This window comes from Oncorhynchus tshawytscha, linkage group LG33, assembly GCF_018296145.1.
Source record: "Oncorhynchus tshawytscha isolate Ot180627B linkage group LG33, Otsh_v2.0, whole genome shotgun sequence".
Taxonomy (NCBI): Eukaryota; Metazoa; Chordata; class Actinopteri; order Salmoniformes; family Salmonidae; genus Oncorhynchus; species Oncorhynchus tshawytscha.
The window spans coordinates 20,431,226-20,453,812 of record NC_056461.1 but is presented as its reverse complement, the minus strand read 5'-3'; the positions used below and the strand labels follow the sequence as shown (position 1 = coordinate 20,453,812).

At 43.5% G+C, this 22,587-nt stretch overlaps 1 protein-coding gene across 6 annotated transcripts; it reads left to right on the top strand.

The window, feature by feature from the left end:
• Window positions 1-2,571: 2,571 nt before the first annotated feature.
• LOC112230944 (mediator of RNA polymerase II transcription subunit 15) lies at window positions 2,572-21,484 on the top strand. 6 transcript variants are annotated; one of them, XM_024397372.2, is made up of 19 exons: window positions 2,572-2,590; window positions 7,836-7,939; window positions 8,457-8,544; window positions 10,067-10,118; window positions 10,233-10,259; window positions 10,386-10,550; window positions 10,981-11,279; window positions 11,852-12,175; window positions 12,390-12,494; window positions 14,033-14,143; window positions 14,741-14,865; window positions 15,002-15,132; window positions 15,414-15,548; window positions 15,635-15,698; window positions 15,797-15,863; window positions 16,039-16,199; window positions 16,440-16,606; window positions 18,691-18,789; window positions 20,516-21,484. In XM_024397372.2, the coding sequence occupies exons 2-19, from the start codon at window positions 7,863-7,865 to the stop codon at window positions 20,650-20,652; spliced, it is 2,334 nt and encodes a 777-aa protein (XP_024253140.1). In that variant the 5' UTR covers window positions 2,572-2,590; window positions 7,836-7,862; the 3' UTR covers window positions 20,653-21,484. The 6 variants fall into 6 exon arrangements, with proteins under 6 accessions (XP_024253140.1, XP_024253141.1, XP_024253138.1 ...); XM_024397373.2 differs by lacking the exon at window positions 2,572-2,590 and having other exon boundaries at window positions 7,790-7,939; window positions 20,547-21,484; XM_024397370.2 differs by lacking the exon at window positions 2,572-2,590 and having other exon boundaries at window positions 7,793-7,939; window positions 10,984-11,279.
• The last annotated feature ends 1,103 nt before the right edge of the window (window positions 21,485-22,587 follow it).

Sequence of the window (22,587 nt, the reverse complement as noted above, 5' to 3'; positions counted from 1 at the left end):
CGTGGGAATACCGCGCAACATGTTATCACGTGACTCCAAAGCGTTTCCACCAACATTTCTCACATAGGTTTTTATTTGATCAAATAGAAGTGTCATAAGGTTTCAGTTATGGGTGTACTGATATAAATAGGACACCTTAAATCCAGGCAACTTGATTGTTGACTTGATTCATGATGATGACTGCTAGCTAAGATTTTGAAAGTATGACGTTGACATACAGGCTGTGTATGTTTTGGTTTTACAAAGATGTGTAAATAATAACATCCAAACAATTAATTGCCTAACTTTTTGCCAATCCTCAGTTCTAAACATGTGTTTTTCTTCTCTTTGCACATGATATATTTCCCTGCGCGCATATGACACACAGTTGGTGGTCGGAGCACGTCTCTAGAGCCACTGAGCCGGAGGAGCGTGTATTAATCCTGCTGTAGGCCTAGGACTCACTGCGGCCAGCACTATCATGGCAAACGAACGACTAACATTAACGAGTCAATCAGAAAGACATATCGTGACTATCGAGTCAGTAAAAAGAGTCGTTCAAAAAGCAAAGCCCCATATACTACCAAAGCCCCATATACTACCCACCACTGCGACCTGTACACTTTCGTTGGCTGGCCCTCGCTTCATATTCGTCGCCAAACCCACTGGCTCTAGGTCATCTATAAGTCTTTGCTAGGTAAAGCCCCGCCTTATCTCAGCTCACTGCTCACCATAGCAGCACCCACCCGTAGCACGTGGTCCAGCAGGTATATTTCACTGGTCACCCCCAAAGCCAATTCCTCCTTTGGCCGCCTTTCCTTCCAGTTCTCTGCTGCCAATGACTGGAACGAATTGCAAAAATCACTGAAGCTGGAGACTAATATCTCCCTCTCTAACTTTAAGCATCAGCTGTCAGAGCAGCCCACAGATCACTGCAACTGTACGTAGCCCATCTGTAAATAGCTCATCCAGCTACCTCATCCCCATACTGTTATTTTTTTGTTGTTGCTCCTTTGCACCCCAGTATCTCTACTTGCACATTCATCTTCTGCATATCTATCACTCCAGTGTTTAATTGCTAAATTGTAATTATTTTGCCACTATGGCCTATTTATTGCCTTACCTTCCTTAACTTACCTCATTTGCACACACTGTATATATACTTTTCTATTGTGTTATTGACTGTATGTATGTTTATTCCATGTGTAACTCAGTGTTGTTGTTTGTGTCCCACTGCTTTGCTTTGTCTTTGTCAGGTCGCAGTTGTAAATGAGAACTTGTTCTCAACTGGCCTACCTGGTTAAATAAAGGTAAAATAAAAAAATAGCCATAGTGAGACCATACACCATATAATTGCGTGACTCCAAGTTTAATTGGATATGATGGTTATTATATCAATGTTTGCTCATAAAGGCGTTTCCACCCTCATTTCTGGCATAATTCATTTTAATGACACAAAAAGATAGCACCAGGTCGAGCAAAAATTGATGTACGCATTTATAATATTGTACCGAAACTTCCTGTTTCCATCACAGCTGTCATGATTTTTAAAATATGGTATGACTTGGCATAAAAATTCATCATGTAGACTAGCCTACCAGCACAGGCTAATGCTTGACTGAAGTTTCACAAATACAAAATATTATAATATATATTGTAAAAAATATTATATCCGTAAGAATCTAATCATAGACTAACCTACCCACACACAGTATCTGCGAGCTGTTGGCTAGAGGGCGTGTGCCAAAACCAGGTTAGGCACATGCAGCCTAATATTTTAAGGCAACAGTTTTTCTGACAAAACTATCGGTAGAGTTGAAAATGTGATGGAAACATTGAACATTAGATTTTTATTCGGGACATGAACATTTAAACGCAAAAAAGTAAATTATGTTTGCCCTACTTCATCACACAGATTTTTATCTGAAGCAACTCAGTTTGGTGGAAACACCACTGGTGGGGAAAATGCGCATATATTCTTAATGCGGATTTTCAAATATGTGCATGAAAATCTGTCACCAATTGGATGGAAACCTAGCTAGTGATGGTAAAAAAAAGACATTGTGAGTTACCTGAAAAAAATTATAGCACTATTACTGCCTATATGAAGTAGATGCCAATCTGAAATGACACAATGTGTTGGATAATTAGTAGGCTTACCCCTAATTGCCTGGAAAAACCCCACTGATGATGAGTGGAGGTAAAAACATGTTCTTAGCCTACCTACATCCAATCATGTCCAAATGACCACATAGGAGGATATCATTATGTCCAAATAATAGGAGGACCTTGATGGTTCACCTTTAAACAAAGACATTTGGTTTAAACAAAGAAATTTGGCTTGTCACCAAAAACACTCACAAACTTTTACAGATGCACAATCGAGAGCATCCTGTCGGGCTGTATCACCGCCTGGTACGGCAACTGCTCCGCCCACAACCGCAAGGCTCTCCAGAAGGTAGTGAGTTCTCACAACGCATCACCAGGGACAAACTACCTGCCCTCCAAGACACCGACACCACCCGATGTCACAGGAAGGCCAAAAAGATCATCAAGGACAACAACCCCCCGAGCAACTGCCTGTTCACCTCGCTATCATCCAGAAGGCGAGGTGAGTACAGGTGCATCAAAGCTGAGACCGAGAGACTGAAAAACAGCTTCTATCTCAAGGCCATCAGACTGTTAAACAGCCATCACTAACATTGAGTGGCTGCTGCCAACATACTGACTCAAATTTCTAGCCTCTTTAATAATAAAAAATTGGATGTAATAAATGTATCACTAGTCACTTTAAACAATGCCACTTTGTATAATGTTTACATACCCTCATCTCATATGTATATACTGTACTCTATACCATCTACTGCATCTTACCTATGCCGCACGGCCATTGCTCATCCATATATTTATATGTACATATTCTTATCCATTCCTTTACACTTGTGTGTATTAGGTAGTTGTTGTGAAATTGTTATATTACTGCATGGTCAGAACTAGAAGCACAAGCATTTCGCCACACTCACATTAACATCTGCTAACCATGTGTATGTGACCAATAACATTTGATTTGATGTATTGTTTTTAAATGTGCTGTGATTCAGGCAATTTGTGCTTCAAATCAACATTTATAGGTATAGGGGCCTACTTGGTGATTAGCCTAGTGTACGCTATTCAGTCTACACACGATTCATGAATAGATGTCCCCACCAGCATATATCCTTATTTTCAATTCCTGTCAATCCTCAACTTCCCCTCCATTCAAGCTCCTCTGAAGTGTCATCTGGCATAGAACCATGACACATCGACTTGGGCCTCCCCACACTCAGCATTATATTCTGAAAGGGACAGGATGTATGTGAATGGAGGAAGCATTGCCACCCAAGACCCTTCAAAAAACAATGCAAATGAATACATGAATACATTAGGACTAGCATTGGCATGAGAGGTTGTTTTGTAGATTTTGTGAGTCAACCATAACATTTGGTCACATTCAGTTTCTATCTTCCTCTCTTGGTTTGGAAATAGAAGAGTTTTCAGAGTACATACCTCTTGAGATTGCTACTGGCACAGAGTTGGTCTCATCACTGCAACACAGTCTGAATGTTAATAGATTTGCACCCACTGATTCTTAATGGCTAACGCCGGCCAATTCCCACATTCTTGCAAAGGCTCACTGGTGCAACAAATTGGATGAAAACCTACAGGAGTTTTTTTAATGTGAATGTATAATATCTGCTGACTCCAAAACATAGGCCTAGGCTACTTCACTGACCAAGAGGGAAATTAAATACCATATAGAAGGATTAACAGAATTTCTGGGACCCTACTGATTTATCTAATATTTTTGCGTTCTGGTTCCCAAAAAAATGCCTTCTAGGTCATTTGTTTCATTGTCACTTGATGAACTTACCAATATGACTACAGAAGGGGTATGTGATGTAGGTAATGGGCAGAGCCTTCTATTGCAATAAAGGTATTTGGTGATTATGAATAAATGGGTCAGAATGACTCAAATTACAACATACAAATGCCTCATCCAAGAATGACAGAAAATTCAATAAAATCAATAAAAACACACAAAAAATAACAACTAATATGGCAGTGTTGGAAAGAAGGATAGACAAATCTGTTTCCAGTTACTGAAGTCCTATGCACATCAAAGTAAGGACCGTTTTCTTGGTCCATTTGAAATACACTTCCCCTTTCAAAAGAAAAATCACCCATTAAATATGATGTGTTAATGATGTAAAAAAATGTATGCATTTAGGCTATTTGGGTGATGCAATCTCTTTGTTTGTGCAACTACTAGAATTCAGGACACTTTCAGGTTTCCTCGATTTCAACACCCTCTTGTCTAGTGGGTAATGGAAACTAGTGGTGAGGTCATAAGATCCTGAAATAGATTCTGAATAGACTGAGGTCCCAGGAATTTGATATGGGTAACATCCCTATTAAGCTTGCTAACTTTCATAAACAAGTACTTCTAACTTGGAACCTCATTTACAAACACAATTATCCACTTATAGGTATACAATCTGGAATATTTTTTATTTCACCTTTATTTAACCAGGTAGGCAAGTTGAGAACAAGTTCTCATTTACAATTGCAACCTGATCAGTATAAAGCAAAGCAGTTCGACACATACAACAACTCAGAGTTACACATGGAGTAAAACAAACATACAGTCAATAATACAGTAGAAAAATAAGTCTATATACAATGTGAGCAAATGAGGTGAGATAAAGGAGGTAAAGGCAAAAAAAAGGCCATGGTGGTGGAGTAAATACAATATAGCAAGTAAAACACTGGAATGGTAGATTTGCAGTGGAAGAATGTGCAAAGTAGAGAGATAAATATTGGGGTGCAAAGGAGCAAAATAAATACAGTTGGGGATGAGGTAGCTGTTTGGGATAAATTATAGATGGGCTATGTACAGGTGCAGTAATCTGTGAGCTGCTCTGACAGCTGGTGCTTAAAGCTAGTGAGGGAGACAAGTGTTTCCAGTTTCAGAGATTTTTGTAGTTCGTTCCAGTCATTGGCAGCAGAGAACTGTAAGGAGAGGCGGCCAAAGGAAGAATTGGTTTTGGGGGTGACCAGAGATATACCTGCTGGAGCGCGTGCTACAAGTGGGTGCTGCTACGGTGACCAGCGAGCTGAGATAAGGGGGGACTTTACCTAGCAGGGTCTTGTAGATGACCTGAAGCCAGTGGGTTTGGCGACGAGTATGAAGCGAGGGCCAGCCAACGAGTGTACAAGTTGCAGTGGTGGGTAGTATATGGGGCTTTGGTAACAAAACGGATTGATCTGTGATAGACTGCATCCAATTTATTGAGTAGGGTATTGGAGGCTATTTTGTAAATGACATCGCCGAAGTCGAGGATCGGTAGGATGGTCAGTTTTACAAGGGTATGTTTGGCAGCATGAGTGAAGGATGCTTTGTTGCGAAATAGGAAGTCAATTCTAGATTTAACTTTGGATTGGAGATGTTTGATGTGAGTCTGGAAGGAGAGTTTACAGTCTAGCCAGACACCTATGTACTTATAGATGTCCACATATTCTAGGTCGGAACCATTCAGGTTGGTGATGCTAGTCTGGCGTGCGGGTGCAGGCAGCGAACGGTTGAAAAGCATGCATTTGGTTTTACTAGCGTTTAAGAGCAGTTGGAGGCCACGGAAGGAGTGTTGTATGCCATGAAGCTCGTTTGGAGGTTAGATAGCACAGTGTCCAAGGAAGGTCCAGAAGTATACAGAATGGTGTCGTCTCCGTAGAGGTGGATCAGGGAATCGACCGCAGCAAGAGCAACATCATTGATATATACAGAGAAAAGAGTCGGCCTGAGAATTGAACCCTGTGGCACCCCCATAGAGACTGCCGGAGGACCCGACAACAAGCCCTCCGATTTGACACACTGAACTCTGTCTGCAAAGTAGTTGGTGAACCAGGCAAGGCAGTCATTAGAAAAACCGAGGCTACTGAGGGGCTAAACAAGCTAGCAGTTATCGGACCGGGGCTAAACAAGCTAGCAGTTATAGCAGGCCGAATTAGCAAGCAAGCAGATAGCAAGGGCTAAAAAGTTAGCCTTTGGGGGACGTCGCGATGGGGTGATGTCTTTTATCGATGGCGGTTATGATATCGTTTAGTACCTTGAGCGTGGCTGAGGTGCACCCGTGACCGGCTCGGAAACCAGATTGCACAGCGGAGAAGGTACAGTGGGATTCGAGATGGTCAGTGATCTGTTTGTTGACTAGGCTTTCGAAGTTTACACTCTAACCAGACACCTAGGTTTTTGTAGTTGTCCACATATTCTAAGTCAGAACTGTCCAGAGTAGTGATGTTGGACGGGCGGGCAGGTGCAGGCAGCGATCGGTTGAAAAGCATGCATTTAGTTTTACTTGTATTTAAGAGCAATTGGAGGCCACGGAAGGAGAGTTGTATGGCATTGAAGCTTGTCTGGAGGGTTGTTAACACAGTGTCCAAAGAAGGGCCAGAAGTATACAGAATGGTGTCGTCTGCGTAGAGGTGGATCAGAGACTCACCAGCAGCAAGAGCAACATCATTGAGGTATACAGAAAAGAGAGTCGGTCCAATAATTGAACCCTGTGGCACCCCCATAGAGACTGCCAGAGGCCCGGACAACAGGCCCTCCGATTTGACACACTGAACTCTATCAGAGATAATAAAGACATAAATACAAAAACAAGTCTTTATTTTTCCAGAACTGGATTGACAACAACATAATTTGGGTTAAACAATTATTGAACAATGAGGGCCAACTATATGATTATCAAGAATTTATGAGAATATAACAATACTCCAAGTGCAACTGTTGAGGATTTTGTAGCCTCAATTCAATTTGAAGGAATTTACATGTTAAACTATAAATGTAATAGCATGTATATACGGAAACTCTGTCAATATGTTGATATTCCCTCTGCTAAAATGTACTGGAATGCAGCCCTAGGACAAGTAAACTGGAACAAAGTTTTGTTGTCTGGTAAATATTGTATATCTAATAAGGTGAAAGAAGTATCATACAAACTCATTCATAGAATCCACCCTGTAAAGATATTTATCATACACAGATTTAAAATAGCTATTGATAACAAATGTGTATTTTGTGGTTGTAACCCAGAGACTCTTGACCATTTTTAGGGGGACTGTTCTTATGTCAGAAGATTTTGGAGTGAGTTAGAAGATTTTATTTTAAAATAAACGACTATGTTAATCTGAGGGACTCTGATATTCTGTTTTGTTTCGATCCAAATGATATGGACCCTGATTTAACTTTCATTGTTAATTTGTTTATCTTTCATGGAAGATTATTTATCCATAAAACGAAGTGGGCAGAGAACAAACCCCTCTTCACATTATTTAAGATATAATTTAAATATTACTTAGAAATGATCAGTAAATGTAAAAACAAAAAAGCAATACGCACCATAAAAGTATTTAACAAATTGAAAATGAATCTTGATATGTAATCCCCCTGTCTGTTAGGTTTATGTACTCTTGTTTATGTACTCTTGTACATGTACACTCTACATCCTTGCAGTTCAGATTAACAGCCCCATGCAGATGCCTCACTTCATGTTGCCAAACTCAGAATATAACGTTTTGTAGATCCATGAAATTCAGAGGCCTACTCCTAAAAGTCCACCCCCATTGAAAGTATTCGTTTCCAATCAGAGATTAGTTTATCACATTAAGCACTACTAAAATCTTTCTAATCAGAGATGTCTTTGAAAACTACAGCTACATTGTTGCAGATGTAGCAGCTCTTGAATGGATGGTGAATTTAAACCGGAAGTACGTTTATGTTTTCTATTTATGCTTTTTGGTGCTGCATTCATTCAAAGCCTACATTTGCGGCTTGTCTGAAAACCATGTCTGCAATGGAGGTCCCAGGACCAGAAAGCGATTGGAGAAGCCCTGCATTCCGACAGAAAGTTGTTGCACAAATGTGAGACAATTTAGTTTTATTAAAACTTTGTAAACGTTGCTCACGTTGTGATATTTTATTTACTCCGCTATTATCACGACAGTGGCTAGCACACCAGTTAGCCATCTATGTTAGCTTCGCTACTGAACATGCTTGATATGAGGCCGTAAGCAATGCATCATCTGGGTTGATGCAGTTAGCTGCATGTGTTCTAATTTGACCATAAAAAAAATGCCTGCAGTTTGAGAAGTTTTGAGACGAACTAATTGGCGTTCAGGTAAAGGTTAGCCAAACTAGCCTTTGCTATTGTTACTTCGCTTCCTATGTAACTAGCTAGCTAATGTTAGCTGGCTAGCTAGCTAGCTAGATGCGAGGTATAGTCATCACAGACCTGGTGACATTTCTTCTTGGCCTCATTTAGAGTAAATTGCAGTTAATCATCCATGAATATAATATCACTGGAATGTGTGTTAGCAAAATACAGCAGGCAAAAATATATAATCTTCCAACATTCGTTTGATCTTAATCTCTTTTTCAGTGAAGAGGCGATGAGAAAGGCTGGGACTGCACACACGAAGTCCAGCAATGATATGGAGAATCATGTTTATGTCAAAGCCAAATCTAGAGTGAGTGAACGTTTTTAATTTACACACACCTAGTAACCTCATCATGGATCACCAGACAACACTCAGTAACATTCTATATAATTAACTGGAATTATTGGTGAAGAATGACCATCTCATCTACACTGAACCAAAATATAAATGTATCATGCAACAATTTCAAAGATTTTACTTAGTCACAGTTCATATAAGTCAATTGAAAGGAATCCATTTGGCCCTAATCTATGGATGTCACATGACTGATATACATCTGTTCTTCCCAGAAAAAGTAGGGGCGTGGATCAGAAAACCAGTCAGTATCTGGTGTGACAACCATTTGCCTCATGTAGCGTGACACATCTCCTTTGCATAGAATTGATCAAGCTGTTGATTGTGGCCTGTGGAATGTTGTCCCACTTCTCTTCAATGGCTGTGCGAGGTTGCTGTATATTGGCGGGAACTGGAACACACTGTTGTACATGTTGATCCAGACCACCAGCATGTCTGATGAGTATGCAAGCCATGAAGATCTGGGACATTTTCAGCATCCAGGAATTGTGTGGAGATCCTTGCGACATGGGGCCGTGCATTATCATTCTGAAACTCGGGGTGATGGCGGCGGATGAATGGCATGATCCTGTTACATTCAAATTGCCATTGATAAAATGCAATTCTGTTCATTGTCCTTCGTTCATGCCTGCCCATACCATAACCTCACCTCCACCATGGGGCACTCTGTTTACAACATTGACATCAGCAAACCGCTCGCCAACACGACGCCATACACACTAAACTGTCTGCCATCTGCCTGGTACAGTTGAAGAGCACACTACTCCAGTCTGCCAGTGACCATTGAAGGTGAGCATTGGCCCACTGAAATCGGTTACGACGCTGAACTGCAGTCGGTTCAAGACCCTGGTGAGGACGACAAGCACGCAGATGAGCTTCTCTGAGGACGTTTCTGACAGTTTGGGCCGAAATTCTTCGGGTTGTGCAAGCCCGCTGTTTCATCGGCTGTCCGGGTTGCAAGTCTCAGACGATCCCGCAGGAAAAGAAGCTGGATGTTGAGGTCCTGGGCTGTCGTGGTCTGCGGTTGTAATGTCGGTTGGATGTATAGCCAAATTCTCTAAAACAATGTTGGAGGTGGCTTATGGTAGAGAAATTAACGTTACATTCACTGGCAACAGCTCTGGTGGACATCCCTGCAGTCAGCATGCTAATTGCATGCTCCCTCAAAACTTGAGACATCTCTGGCATTGTGTTGTTGAAAAAACTGCACATTTTAGTACTCTTTTATTGGCACCAGCACAAGGTGCACCTGTGTAATGGTCATGCTTTTTAATCAGCTTTGTGATATGCCATACCTGGCGGGTGGGTGGATTATCTTGGCAAAGGAGAAATGCTCACTAACAGGGATGCAAACAAATGTGTGCACAAATGGAACATTTCTGTGATCTATTAGTTGAATCGTGGAACCAACTCTTTACATGGTGCATTTATATTTTTGTTCAGTATAATAATGGTGTTATTGTTTAATTCTGAACAGGAAGAATACTTGTCCCTGGTAGCAAGGTTGATCATTCACTTCAGAGACATTCGTAAGTACCCCACATACTTTTCCTATCTGCAATGTAGGTCTAACTCTTGTTCATATTTTGAGACAACTTTTCTGTAAAGTTGAGTTACGTAATGGTATATTTTTTGTTTTGCAGATAAAAAGGCACAAGGAGGAGGTCTGGGTGAGTTGTTGTGATTTTGCTAAATATGTTTTCCCTTACTGAAAGACATTCAGAAGAATATCTATGTAGCTACTCATGCCGCTACCCATGTGTAAAATGTATATACTGTATATACCCCTCTTCCAGATCCCATGAATGCCCTAACAAATCTCACAGGGGTTCCAGGGGTTCCAGGGGGCATCGCCATGGGGCCTAGGCCACCTGGTGCACCCATGGGTGGCATGGGGACCATGGGGCAGATGCAAATGGGTCAGCATGCAATGGCAGGTGTGGCTGGAAATCCTCAAGCGAGTGAGTGTATTTCTGAAGCTATTTAACGTTCTCACGTTATTCATGTTTACTTGAATGCTGCTGTCTGTTAGCCCACAGAAACAATTGGATCAGTAGCCTACTGGTCATGACATTTTGATTTTCGATCAGGGACCTCCAAACTCATATTCCTGTGTCCTCCATGAGGCTCAGAGCATGTGAGCAGAGATGAGTGGGAGCAGAGCGAGGAGCAGAGCGGGCACAATTTGACTGCAGCTGGGGAAATGGACGTGGAGCGCTCTGTGTGCAGTGAGCTGGATTTCTGACCGCTCAACTCGGCTCACAGGCACTGCTCTACACTCAGTAACTCAGTTTCCTCAGTAACGCTCAGGTGTAGTGCTTTTCCTCCAGGGCTTTCCCCAAGTTCTCAGCTGGAGGATGTGTGTCTGTTTTGTCCTCATCCTCCCTGTAGTAGGAGGTCCAGGGCAGATGCAGATGCAGCAGATTGCCCAGCAGCAGCAGTCCATTCAGTTCCAGCAGTTCCAGGCACAGCAGCAACAGACAGCCATGCAACAACAGCAACAGACGGCCATGCAGCAGCAGCAGACAGCTATGCAACAACAGACAGCCATACAGCAGCAGCAGTTTCAGGTCCAGCAGCAGCTGAAGCTGCAACAGTTACAGCAGCAACACCATCAGAATCAACAGCTCCAACAGCAGCACCAAAACCAGCAGCAGCAGCAGGCCCAAAACCAGCAACAACAGAACCAGGTATAACAGGGATGCAAACTTGTCCATTTTTGACGATGTTCGCCGCTTGGATCTCAAAATAGGTCAGATTTGTCATGTCAGAATGAGTGCTTCATCCACTATCACGTGACAGCTGTGAGCAGCCAGCCACATCCCCTAACCAGCCATTAGTCTACTCAGCTGTTTCTCTGTCCATTCTTTCTGTGCATCTCCATCAGTTTTTAAATGTTATTTTGCCGTGATGGCTACCTGGGGTGTGCAGACATTATTGGAGCAGCTCGCTGCGCAAGCGAAGTGGATACGCCTCTTTTCATTTCGCCTGTAAGAACAATAAGGGCAGTTGGCTTCGCTGTCACCCAACCTCTTAGTGCCATAGAGGAAAAACGGAGCACATTGACAGTCAGGTTTGCCATAAGTTTCTAGCCCAAACCACTCCTTACTGGAGCTACCTTCTCCCCCTTTCTACCTCTAATTGGTACACATTTGATATAATTTTATAAACCATGTCGCTGGCAATTTAAAAAATTAGCATATTTTGGGGCTTCAAATAATCTATATTTAAGTATTTACATGCCTTCCCCATCTCTCTTCAGATGCACCCATCAAGGCTCCAGCAACAACAGCAGATAGTTCAGTTACAACTCCAACAGCAGCATGCCCAGGCCCAGGCACAAGCTCAAGCCCAGGCCCAAGCCCAGGCCCAAGCACAAGCCCAGGCGCAGTCCATTCAGCACATGGTCCAGCAGCAGCAGCAGGTTCAGGCCCAGTCTCAGCCCCAGGCGGCCCAGCTACCCCCCCACTCCCAGCAGCAGCAGGGCATGGTGCCCCAGTCTCTCGCTGGACAGATGACCACACAGCACGTGCCCATCAGCTCGCTCAGTCAGCAGCAGCAACAGCTCAAGATCCAAGCATTGCAGGTAAAGCAGAGGTGGTGTTATGGAAAAATATTAACTATGTTTAATTCACCCTCTGTAGAATAGTGGTGACCTTTTATTGTCCACTCTAAATTCATAATCTTGAGTCTCTGGGATAACACACCCATTCCAGTATCTTTTTTTTTACACACCACTCTTGCTTGCTTCCCTATGCGTGTGTGTTTGTGTATGTGCTGTGTTCTGTTTGTGTGGCCAGGCTAGAGCGATACAGCAGCAGCAAGTCCAGCAGGCTCAGCAGGCAGCGCAGCAAGCCCAACAGGCGGCAGCCCAGGCCCAGCTAGCTGCAGCAGTACCTGGACAGGTAAGAGCACAGCACTGCAAGCTGGTGTGTAGTGAGACTCATTGACTGACTGGGGACTGCCACCTGTCACTGAGCTTGGCCGGGAGTGAGTGCACGCTTTCAGATTCACCCCTTTGAAATTTCAGCAGTTGATTTAATTTTGGGTCGCAAGCTCTTCTGTTGGTGTTAAATGACTTGAGGAAGACACAGGATATTTCTCTGTGTTGCCCGTTGCCATACTTAAGCTACTGCCATAGCCAGGAGGCAGTAATGCTTGTTGTATAGCTCAACGTTACCTACAGAGACTTAAGTTAGCATCTATTCTAATAATTGTACCGTTGCTGCTTGATGTCTCAGGCTCAGGGGTTCTTTGGTTTGAACTGAATGATGAGTCTCCTACATAACCCAGGAAATCAATTTAGTTTGTTGTCATTTGAATATGATGCTTTGTGAGAATTCCTTGATAGGCTTGGTACTCCTGTCTCTATCGCTTCCAAGCAAAATAGGGATGGAGCTAGGATTCACTTCCACAAGCCACTTCCCCCATCCCTTTCTTCTCTACCAAACTAGAACTCACCTTGACCTCTTCTCCCCCCGCTACTTCTCCCTATTGAAAATCCCTGGAAGTGTGCTACTGCATTTCTCAGAATGAAACCCACGGGTGGGCTGCTGAGAAAAAATAAAGTTGATCTCCCAGAGGATGTCTCTTTATTGTACCTCACAGCAACGTTAGAATGTCTTGTTCCCCCTCCATGCATGTGTGTTGTTCATGCAGTGAATGCTGCAACTGCATGCCTACTCTGCCCTGCAAACCAACAATATTCTTTAACTCGGCTGCTACATCTACCAGCGCTACTGTTACTGTAGATGCAAATACATGGCATCATCAACCATTGAAGGGCCCCCATTCTCTCATCCAATTGACCAATAGATACTGTTTGGGAAATCCCTGCCAAACCTCCTACTGGGGGTACCAGTGAGGTTCCACCATTCAAAATGCAATGCCTATCTACACAACCGTTGTTTGATGAAACCATTGAAATAGTTTCCAGACTAGAATGTTTAATAAATTAATGTTGAATAATTTAGTAACCAAAAATTGAGATCTATGTTATTTCTAGTCAGTTGGCAATGTTGACCTACTGCACTTAGCTAAGCCATTTAAATAGCTGTCATACACACTGCATGGTTTGGCCTAAAGAGGAGAGGGCGCATGTTCCCACTGGCCACGGCTGGCCTCATCACTGTTGTCATGGCAACTGTTTGTTCCGACTCCGGAGACAGGGTCACATGCTTTGCAAACCTGCCTGGCTGTCTCTCTCTCACCAGGGTTTAAGATATGACTGTAACTGTGGCTCTGTCTGTGTGTCAATGAGTGTGCGTCCATGTGTTTGTGCATGTCTGCTTGTGTAATGTATTTGACAGATTTTGCTCCTGGGAGTGTGCTTGCATGTGTCCGAATGTGTTTTTTTTTGTGCGTGCATGTGCATCATCTCCGCTAATGCATTGCATTTCTTGTTTTGCTTGTGACATGTATGTTGTCCCCTCTGTCCTCCAAGATGATGATGCCCCGCCTTGGGATGCAAATTCCACCCCGGTTGCCCCGCGCTGCCCCGAACCCCGCCATACCTCCAAACTCTGCTACCATGGGAGGACAGCAAATGCCACAGGTATTTACGCCAGGGTAGAGTGACCAGGCAGTCTTCCTACTCTGACTTGACCCTCATGGTGACCACCTCTCCTAAAACCGTGTCCCTCTGGTGTGCTTCCTTATGCCAACCCTCATCTTTCAGTGCATCCCTCAAATCTCACCCCCACTCTACCCAAACCTCCACTTCTGCTTCTTACACAGACCAGTGGAATTAGATCGGATAGTAAACATCTGTTCTCATGCTCAGTACAGATATGTATGTGGATTCATGGAAAGAGAGCTGTGCCTTCTACAAGCAGGTTCGCATTTGGAATCCATTAAGGGCAGGCCTATAGATGTGATTGGGAATGCTGTTGTTTATTTTGCTCAGTGTAAGGGCGCCTGGCCAGTATTCATCGTGTATGGTAAGTACCAGTAAGACAAGTATTTTCTTCCTATCTCCCTCAGTAGGCACTCAAGCCCTGGTCGGTGTAATGGCTGAAGGATCTTTTCCCCCTGCTATCTAGGATGGATGGTAACGTGATGCAGCATCCAACCAGCTAAAGATGTGCTGGGGTCTCCAGTGATTGGTTCGTCTGGTGTGAGCCCCCAATTTTTCTTTTCACTCCCTCCATAGGTTCAGCAGCACCAGATGATGTCATCGCCCTCGCCGGTACAGGTGCAGACCCCCCAGTCCATGCCCCCCCCTCCCCAGCCACAGCCATCCCCACAGCCCCCGTCCTCCCAGCCCAACTCAGTCAGGTGAGCAAAGATGACAAGCCCACTCTCTCCCTTTATGTGGTGATTTTATTGACTTGAATATGCCATTTTTATTTCAGGTCTAGTCTTGAAATAGAATGGCTTTCTCTGGTATCAACTGTATTGTGTTTCTTCACAGCAGTTCTGGTCCCACACCGTCGCCAGGTGGCTTCCAGCCTAGCCCATCCCCCCAGCCCTCGCATAGCCCAGCCACCGCACGCACCCCCCAGAACTATAGCGTCCCCTCCCCAGGACCCCTCAACACCCCAGGTACTGTCCCAACTCCTCGTTGGAGCAGAGGTGGGGGCCTTAGCCCCTAAATATCATACCTTATAGTAAGGATTGTTTTCCTTACTATAGTTTACATTCTTAAATCGGCTCTATGTAGGATTTTGATTTGTCTGGAACCGTACCATTTTCTATTTACATTCTATGCCAAATATTGGAAGACCAATCAAGCCTTTTCCCAGTGTCCCCAAGACTATGTAAACACATTGAATGTACCCGAGGATTCTAATTGTTGTCCCACGTGGTTGTCTGGTGACGTGAAGGGAACCCCAGTTCAGTGATGAGTCCATCCGGGGCCAATCAGCAGGAGGACCAGCAGTACATGGAGAAACTCAAACAGCTGTCAAAATACATCGAGCCGCTGCGCAGGATGATCAACAAGATAGACAAAAATGAAGGTATGCATTCACGCCATGCTCTTTCTTACTTTTATGTCCACTCTTGGCTGTTCCCACTCACTAAAGGGAGTTTGCGTTCCCAACAGATAGGAAAAAGGACCTGAGTAAGATGAAGAGCCTGCTGAACATTCTCACTGACCCCAACACAAGGTAAAATAATACAAGTGTGTTGCTTATGTGTGTCAGTGTCCATCCAAGTTTGTCTCAGCAATGGTTATTGAATGATATCTCCTCTCCCGGACTTGCAGGTGTCCTCTCAGAACCTTGCAGAAGTGTGAGATAGCACTGGAGAAACTGAAGAATGATATGGCTGTGGTGAGCATGAGACTGTGTTGATAATCTTTGTGCTGTTTAATTGCTCCTTGGTTTTCAAAATGTCTTTGTTGTGAATTCCTAAAGGTTACCCATTGAATGTGAATCGTCAACAATTCAACAAAACGTTTGCTTATTTAGTTCCTTAACAACGGACTTTTTCCTAAACCTGTTCTAGCCGACGCCACCCCCTCCACCTGTGCCCTGCACCAAGCAGCAGTACCTGTGCCAGCCCCTCTTGGATGCCGTCATGGCAAACATCCGTTCGCCTGTCTTCAACCATTCCCTGTACCGTACCTTCGCCCCAGCCATGACAGCCATCCACGGGCCGCCCATCATGTGAGTTTACCCTAACCACTCCTTCATGTCCAGAAACACTACACTTTAGGTCAGGGTAGGAAAGTATTTTTCAACGGGCATTGTGGAGCATCCCTGCTTTAGATCTGTCTACCACTCTGTCGTTGATACAAGACCATCCTCATTTCCTACAGTGCATAGAGAAAGTGTATTAAAGAGTACAGAAGCTGTGGGATCAGGCCGTCATCTGACACCCATGTCTATTCTCTCTTCACTCCACAGGGGCCCCATCATCGCGGCCCGGAAGAGGAAACACGAGGAGGATGACCGTCAGACCATCCCCAACATCCTGCAGGGGGAGGTGGCCCGTCTTAATGCCAAGTTCCTGGTCAACCTGGACCCTTCGTTCTGCAGTAACAACGGCACTGTGCACCTCATCTGTAAACTAGGTGAGTTAAGGGCTGATGTAGGCAACTAGATTCAGTCGCGGGACGATTTTAGTTGGAGCGGATGTTCTGCTAATTGTTTATTTTATTTTATTTAACCTTTATTAAACTAGGCAAGTCAGTTAAGAACAAATTCTTATTTACAATGATGGCCTACCAAAAAGCAAAAGACCTCCTGTAGGGACGGGGGCTGCAATTAAAAATTGAAATATAGGACAAAGCACACATGACATGAGACAACACTACATAGAGACCTAAGACAACAGTACAGCATGGCAGCAACACATGACGACAACATGGTACAAACATGATTGGAAACAGACAACAGCACAATGGGCAAGAAGGTAGAGACAACAATGCATTACGCGAAGCAGCTACAAGTGTCAGAGTCCATGATTTGAGTCTTTGACTGAAGAGATTGAGAACTGTCCAGTTTGAGTGTTTGTTGCAACTCGTTCCAGTCGCTAGCTGCAGCGAACTGAAAAGAGGAGCGACCCAGGCATGTGTGTGCTTTGGGGACCTTTAACAGAATGTGACTGGCAGAACGGGTGTTGTATGTGGAGGATGAGGGCCGCAGTAGATATCTCAGATAGGGGGGAGTGAGTCCTAAGAGGGTTTTATAAATAAGCATCAACCAGTGGGTCTTGTGATGGGTATACAGAGATGACCAGTTTACAGAGGAGTATAGAGTGCAGTGATGTGTTCTATAAGGAGCATTGGGGGCAAATCTGATGGCCGAATGGTAAAGAACATCTGGCTGGTCGAGAGCACCCTTACTTGTCGATATATAAATTATGTCTCCGTAATCTAGCATGGGTAGGATGGTCATCTGAATCAGGGTTAGTTTGGCAGCTGAGGTGAAAGAGGAGTGATTACGATAGAGGAAACAAGTCTAGATTTAACCTTAGCCTGCAGCTTTGATATGTGCTGAGAGAAGGACAGTGTACCATCTAGCCATACTCCCAAGTACTGGTTTAAGGTGACTACCTCAAGCTCTAAACCCTCAGGTAGTAATAACACCGGAGGGGGACATTATTCTTACCAAACCACATGGTCTTTGTTTAGGAGGTGTTCAGAACAAGGTTAAAGGCAGAGATCTTGTTGGACACTAAGAAATCTTTGTTGTAGAGTGTTTAACACCAAATCCGGGGAGGTGCCAGCTGAGTAGAAGACTGTATCATCTGCATATAAATTAATGAGAGCACCTCCTACTGCCTGAGCTATGTTGTTGATGTAAATTGAGAAGAGCATGGGGTCTAGGATTGACCCTTGGGGTACTCCCTTGGTGACGGGCAGTGGCTGAGACCGCGGATGTTCTGACTTTATACACTGCACTCTTTGAGAGAGGTAGTTAGCAAACCAGGCAACGACCCCTCAGAGACACCAATACTCCTTAGCCGGCCCACAAGAATGGAATGGTCTAATTTATATAAAAATAGCAGCACAACATTGCTTAGAATCAAGGGCAATGGTGACATAATTTAGGAAATTTAAGGTTGCAGTGACACATCCATAACCTGAACGGAAACCAGATTGCATACCAGAGAGAATACTATAGACATCGAGAAAGCCCGTCAGTTGATTGACACATTTTTTCAACACTTTGATAAACAGGGCAAAGTAGAAATTGGCCTATAACAGGATCAGCTTGATCTCCCCCTTTTAAATAAAGGACGCACCATGGCTGCCATCCAAGCAATGGGAACTTCCCCAGAGAGGAGAGACAGGCTCAGCGATGATAGGGGCTGGATCCTTAAAGAAGGATCTAAACCACCTGACCCAGATGTGTTTTTTGCGGTCAAGTTTAAGGATCTCCTTTAGCACCTCAGACTCAGTGAGCGCCTGCAGGGAGAAACTTTGTAGCGGAGCGGGGGGAAAGTGGGAGGAGTATCGGGGCTAGGTCGCATTAGAATGGCTGGGAGATGAGGAAATGTTGGATGGGCAAGAAGGCATGGCTGAGTCAATCACTTATGGGCCAACCGCTAGTGTAGGGCATTGAGAGATGAAGACCGGGGGAAATCTCACTATTCTCTCTCAAATATAAAATAAATTGATGCCTGACGTTATTCCTTGCCTCTCTCTTCCAGATGATAAGAACCTGCCAAGTGTGCCGCCTCTCCAGCTCAGCATCCCAGCAGACTACCCAGACCAGAGCCCTCAGTGGGCAGACGACGGGCAAGTGTATGGTAAGACACACTGGCTTCTCTGTACCCATACATTGCATTCGGAAAGTATTCAGACCCCTTAACTTTTTCCACATTTTGTTATGTTACAGCCTTATTCTAAAATGGTTAAAAACATTTTTTTTTCTCATCAATCTACACACAAAGTGAAAACAGGTTTTTAGACATTTTTTAAATGTATTAAAAATAAAACAACTTATTTACATAAGTATTCAGACCCTTTTCAATGAGACTCGAAATTGAGCTCAGGGGCATCCTGTTTCCATTGATCATCTTTGAGATGTTTCTACAACTTGATTGGAGTTAACCTGTGGTAAATTCAATTGATTGGACGTGATTTGGAAAGACACACACGTCTATATAAGGTCCCACAGTTGACAGTGCATGTCAAAGCAAAAACCAAGCCATGAGGTTGAAGGAATTGTCCGTAGAGCTCCTAGACAAGATTGTGTCAAGGGACATCTGAGGAAGGATACCAAACATTTCTGCAACATTGAAGGTCCCCAAAAACACAGTGGCCTCCATCATTCTTAAATGGAAGAAGTTTGGAACCACCAAGACACTTCCTAGAGCTGGCCCTCTGCTAAACTGACCAATCGGGGGAGAAGAGCCTTGGTCAGGGAGGTGACCAAGAACCCAGTGGTCACTCTGACAGAGCTCCAGAGTTCTTCTGTGGAGATGGGACAACCATCTCTGCAGCACTCCACCAATCAGGCTTTTATGCTTACTGGCTAGACGGAAGCCAGTCCTCAGTAAAAGGCACATGACAGCCCACTTTGAGTTTGCCAAAAGGCACCTAAAGGACTCTGACCACATGAAACAAGATTCTCTGGTCTGATGAGACCAATATTGAACTCCTTGGCCTGAATGCCAGGTGTCACGTCTGGAGGAAACCTGGCACCATCCCTGTGGTGAAGCATGGGGGTGGCAGCATCATGCTGTGGGGATTTTTTTCAGCGGCAGAGACTAGAAGACTAGTCAGGATTGAGGGAAAAATGAACGGAGCAAAGTACAGAGATCCTTGATGAAAAGCTGCTCCAGAGCGATTAAATCCTCAGACTGGGGCGAAGGTTCTCCTTCCAACAGGACAACGACCCGAGCACACAACCAAGAAAATGCAGGAGTGGCTTCGGAACAAGTCTCTGAATGTCCTTGAGTGGCCCAGCCAGAACCCGTTCTAACATCTCTGGGGAAGAGACCTGAAAATAGCTGTGTAGCGATGCTTCCCATCCAACCTGACAGAGCATGAGAGGATCTGCAGAGAATGGGAGAAACTCCCCAAATACAGGTGTGCCAAGCTTGTAGCATCAGACTCAAGGCTGAAATCGCTGCCAAAGGTGTCTCAACAAACTACTGAGTAAACGGTCTGAATACTTATGTAAATGTGATATTTCAGTTTATTTTTTATACATTTAAAAAAATGTCCAAACCTGTTTTTGCTTTGTCATTATGGGGTATTGTGTGTAGATTGAGAGAGGAAACAATTGAATCAGTTTTTAGAAAAATGCTGTAATGTAACTAAATGTGGAAAAAGTCAAGGGGTCTGAATACTTTCTGAATGCACTGTATTAGTCAAATTGACTCTGTAACTTTGGGTGTAATGCAGAAAGTAGCTCAACATTACCATGACAGTTTAAAATGTTACATATTCATTTATTTTTTAGCTTGTCTCAGGTTTCAATGCATTTGAGTTGATTTATGCTTTACTTTGTCTTCCTCTACTCTCTAGGTGCTAACCCCTTCCTACAAAATGTTCACAGAAATATGACCTCCAAGCTCCTACAGCTCCCAGACAAGCACTCAGTGACTGCACTTCTCAATACTTGGGCCCAGAGTGTCAGACAAGCCTGTCTTTCAGCAGCATAGACAAGAAGCTCACCTCACCTGTCCAGCATAATTTATCACTAAGACAGTGCAAACTGGAAGGAGTGGGCTACCACATCTTGGAGCACCAGCTCTTCCCTATCACTAGGGTGTGCTGCTGAGGGTTCTATACAAACTGTATTATGAGAAGGACCATTTGGGATGAGTTATGTAAAGAATTTTGAGTTGAGAAAATGTATAAGAAATAACTGAACATGTTGCAGTGTAAAGCTTTGAAGTGTGTGTGTGTGTGTGTGTGTGTGTGTGTGTGTGTATATATATATACTCATAAGGGATTTTTGTTTTCTCATGAATAAAAATGTTTCTGTTCATCTGTGTTTTCATGCACCTAGATACAGGTAACTTCCAAAATAAAGGAAAGACTACAGTAAATGAGTGATACAAAGTATATTGAAAGCAGGTGCTTCCACAATGGTGTGGTTCCTGAGTTAATGAATCAATTAACATCCCATCACGTTTAGGGTCATGTATACAGTGCCCAGTAGCTCATTGTTTTGGCTACTGTGGCTAGAAGTTACCTGTACATCCATAAAACAAAATACAACTAACTTGACCAACAACGCCACACCAAAATACATTTAATAGGGAGAAATATAAATGTATGTACATTGAACTTAAACTTTATAAATTAGCATTCAGTCAGTGGTCATTTATTGGAAGTCCTTCAATGGCCATGGTAGGAGTCTGTACTTTTGTTAGTGTGGGCTGGGCCTGCTGTACTGCTAGTCTCTCAATGCATTGTTTCTCAGCCTGATCCTCTGGACACATGACATTTTTAACAATGCTTTTTTATAATAAAATGTAGTTCATTGCATCCGAGGTGGAGCCCAGTTTCATAATATTACCATATATCCCAGCCTTGGTTTTGAAGTAATCACAGGCCTTATTTTGGGGCATTTTTCACCCTGCCAGCTCCTATTAGTTCTATTGAACACTGTGGCACCAACTCGCCTTCTGAACGTTCTAATCCCATTTTGTTGTACTATGTCACAATGGCAGCTTCGCTGTAGTTGGCAATGGAGACCTACCTGCTCACGTTTATAGTTCAAATGTAAACAACAAAATGTTACTCTTGAGGTTGTCCCATTGTTTACTATAGGGAAATATAGGTATGTCTGTATTTTGCCAAATATCTCGCAATGTGTATATTTAGATTTTTTTAATTGGACACCATTTTAATCATGAGAATCTCTTTCTAATTAAGGCTGGGCAGTGTATCTCGTCATCAAACGCAAGACCAGAAATAGAAGTTGCCATTTTTCCCCTACTTCCTCGTTATGCAGACATAAGCACACTTGGCACCATTGAGGTGCGGATGTTTACTTTCTACACGAGATGTTATTTTTCAGTTTTGTCCTAAGAACAGATTGTAGTGGTAAAATAAAAAGGGATACAAGCTTCACTCCAGTCACAACAGGCTCTGCGAACATTAGATTCCATTCATTTGCTATGGGCACGCGCTAGTGTTCAAGTTTAGCCAACGTTCTAAAGTCGTTTTCAGCCTCGGGTGAATTTTGACTCGTTCTATTGTCCAGCCTACTTCTGTATCTCCCTGCGATTCTGGAGTTCAGGCTATTTGAGGGCTGGGAGGGTCACCCTTGCCTGGTTCCCAAAAAAGGTGCAGGGACATGGAGGAAGCAGTTCAAACAGGTTCTGACGTGTCATTGTCCTGTAGTTGCAACAACTGAATATTAATCTGAAGCAATGCACCAGTGTTGCCAACTCCTCAGTAAGGAAAGTAGCTACAAGTAGCTGAATGACGTCATCACCAAATTTGCATAATTGGCCATGTGAACGTAATTGTGATGGACGCTGTAGGAGAGGGGAATAATGTCGTGGGAGACAAAAAAGCGAGTAAAAAAAAACACCCTAAATATATTTAGAACTACAAATTAACTTTCTATCGATTTGTTTTTT

Coding starts and splice junctions, on each gene's coding strand:
- LOC112230944 (XM_024397369.2), top strand. CDS start 7,794: ATGTTTTCTATTTATGCTTTTTGGTGCTGCATTCATTCAAAGCCTACA. Junction 8,545..10,066: donor ATGTCAAAGCCAAATCTAGA/GTGAGTGAACGT, acceptor AATTCTGAACAG/GAAGAATACTTGTCCCTGGT. Junction 16,200..16,439: donor ATCCACGGGCCGCCCATCAT/GTGAGTTTACCC, acceptor TTCACTCCACAG/GGGCCCCATCATCGCGGCCC.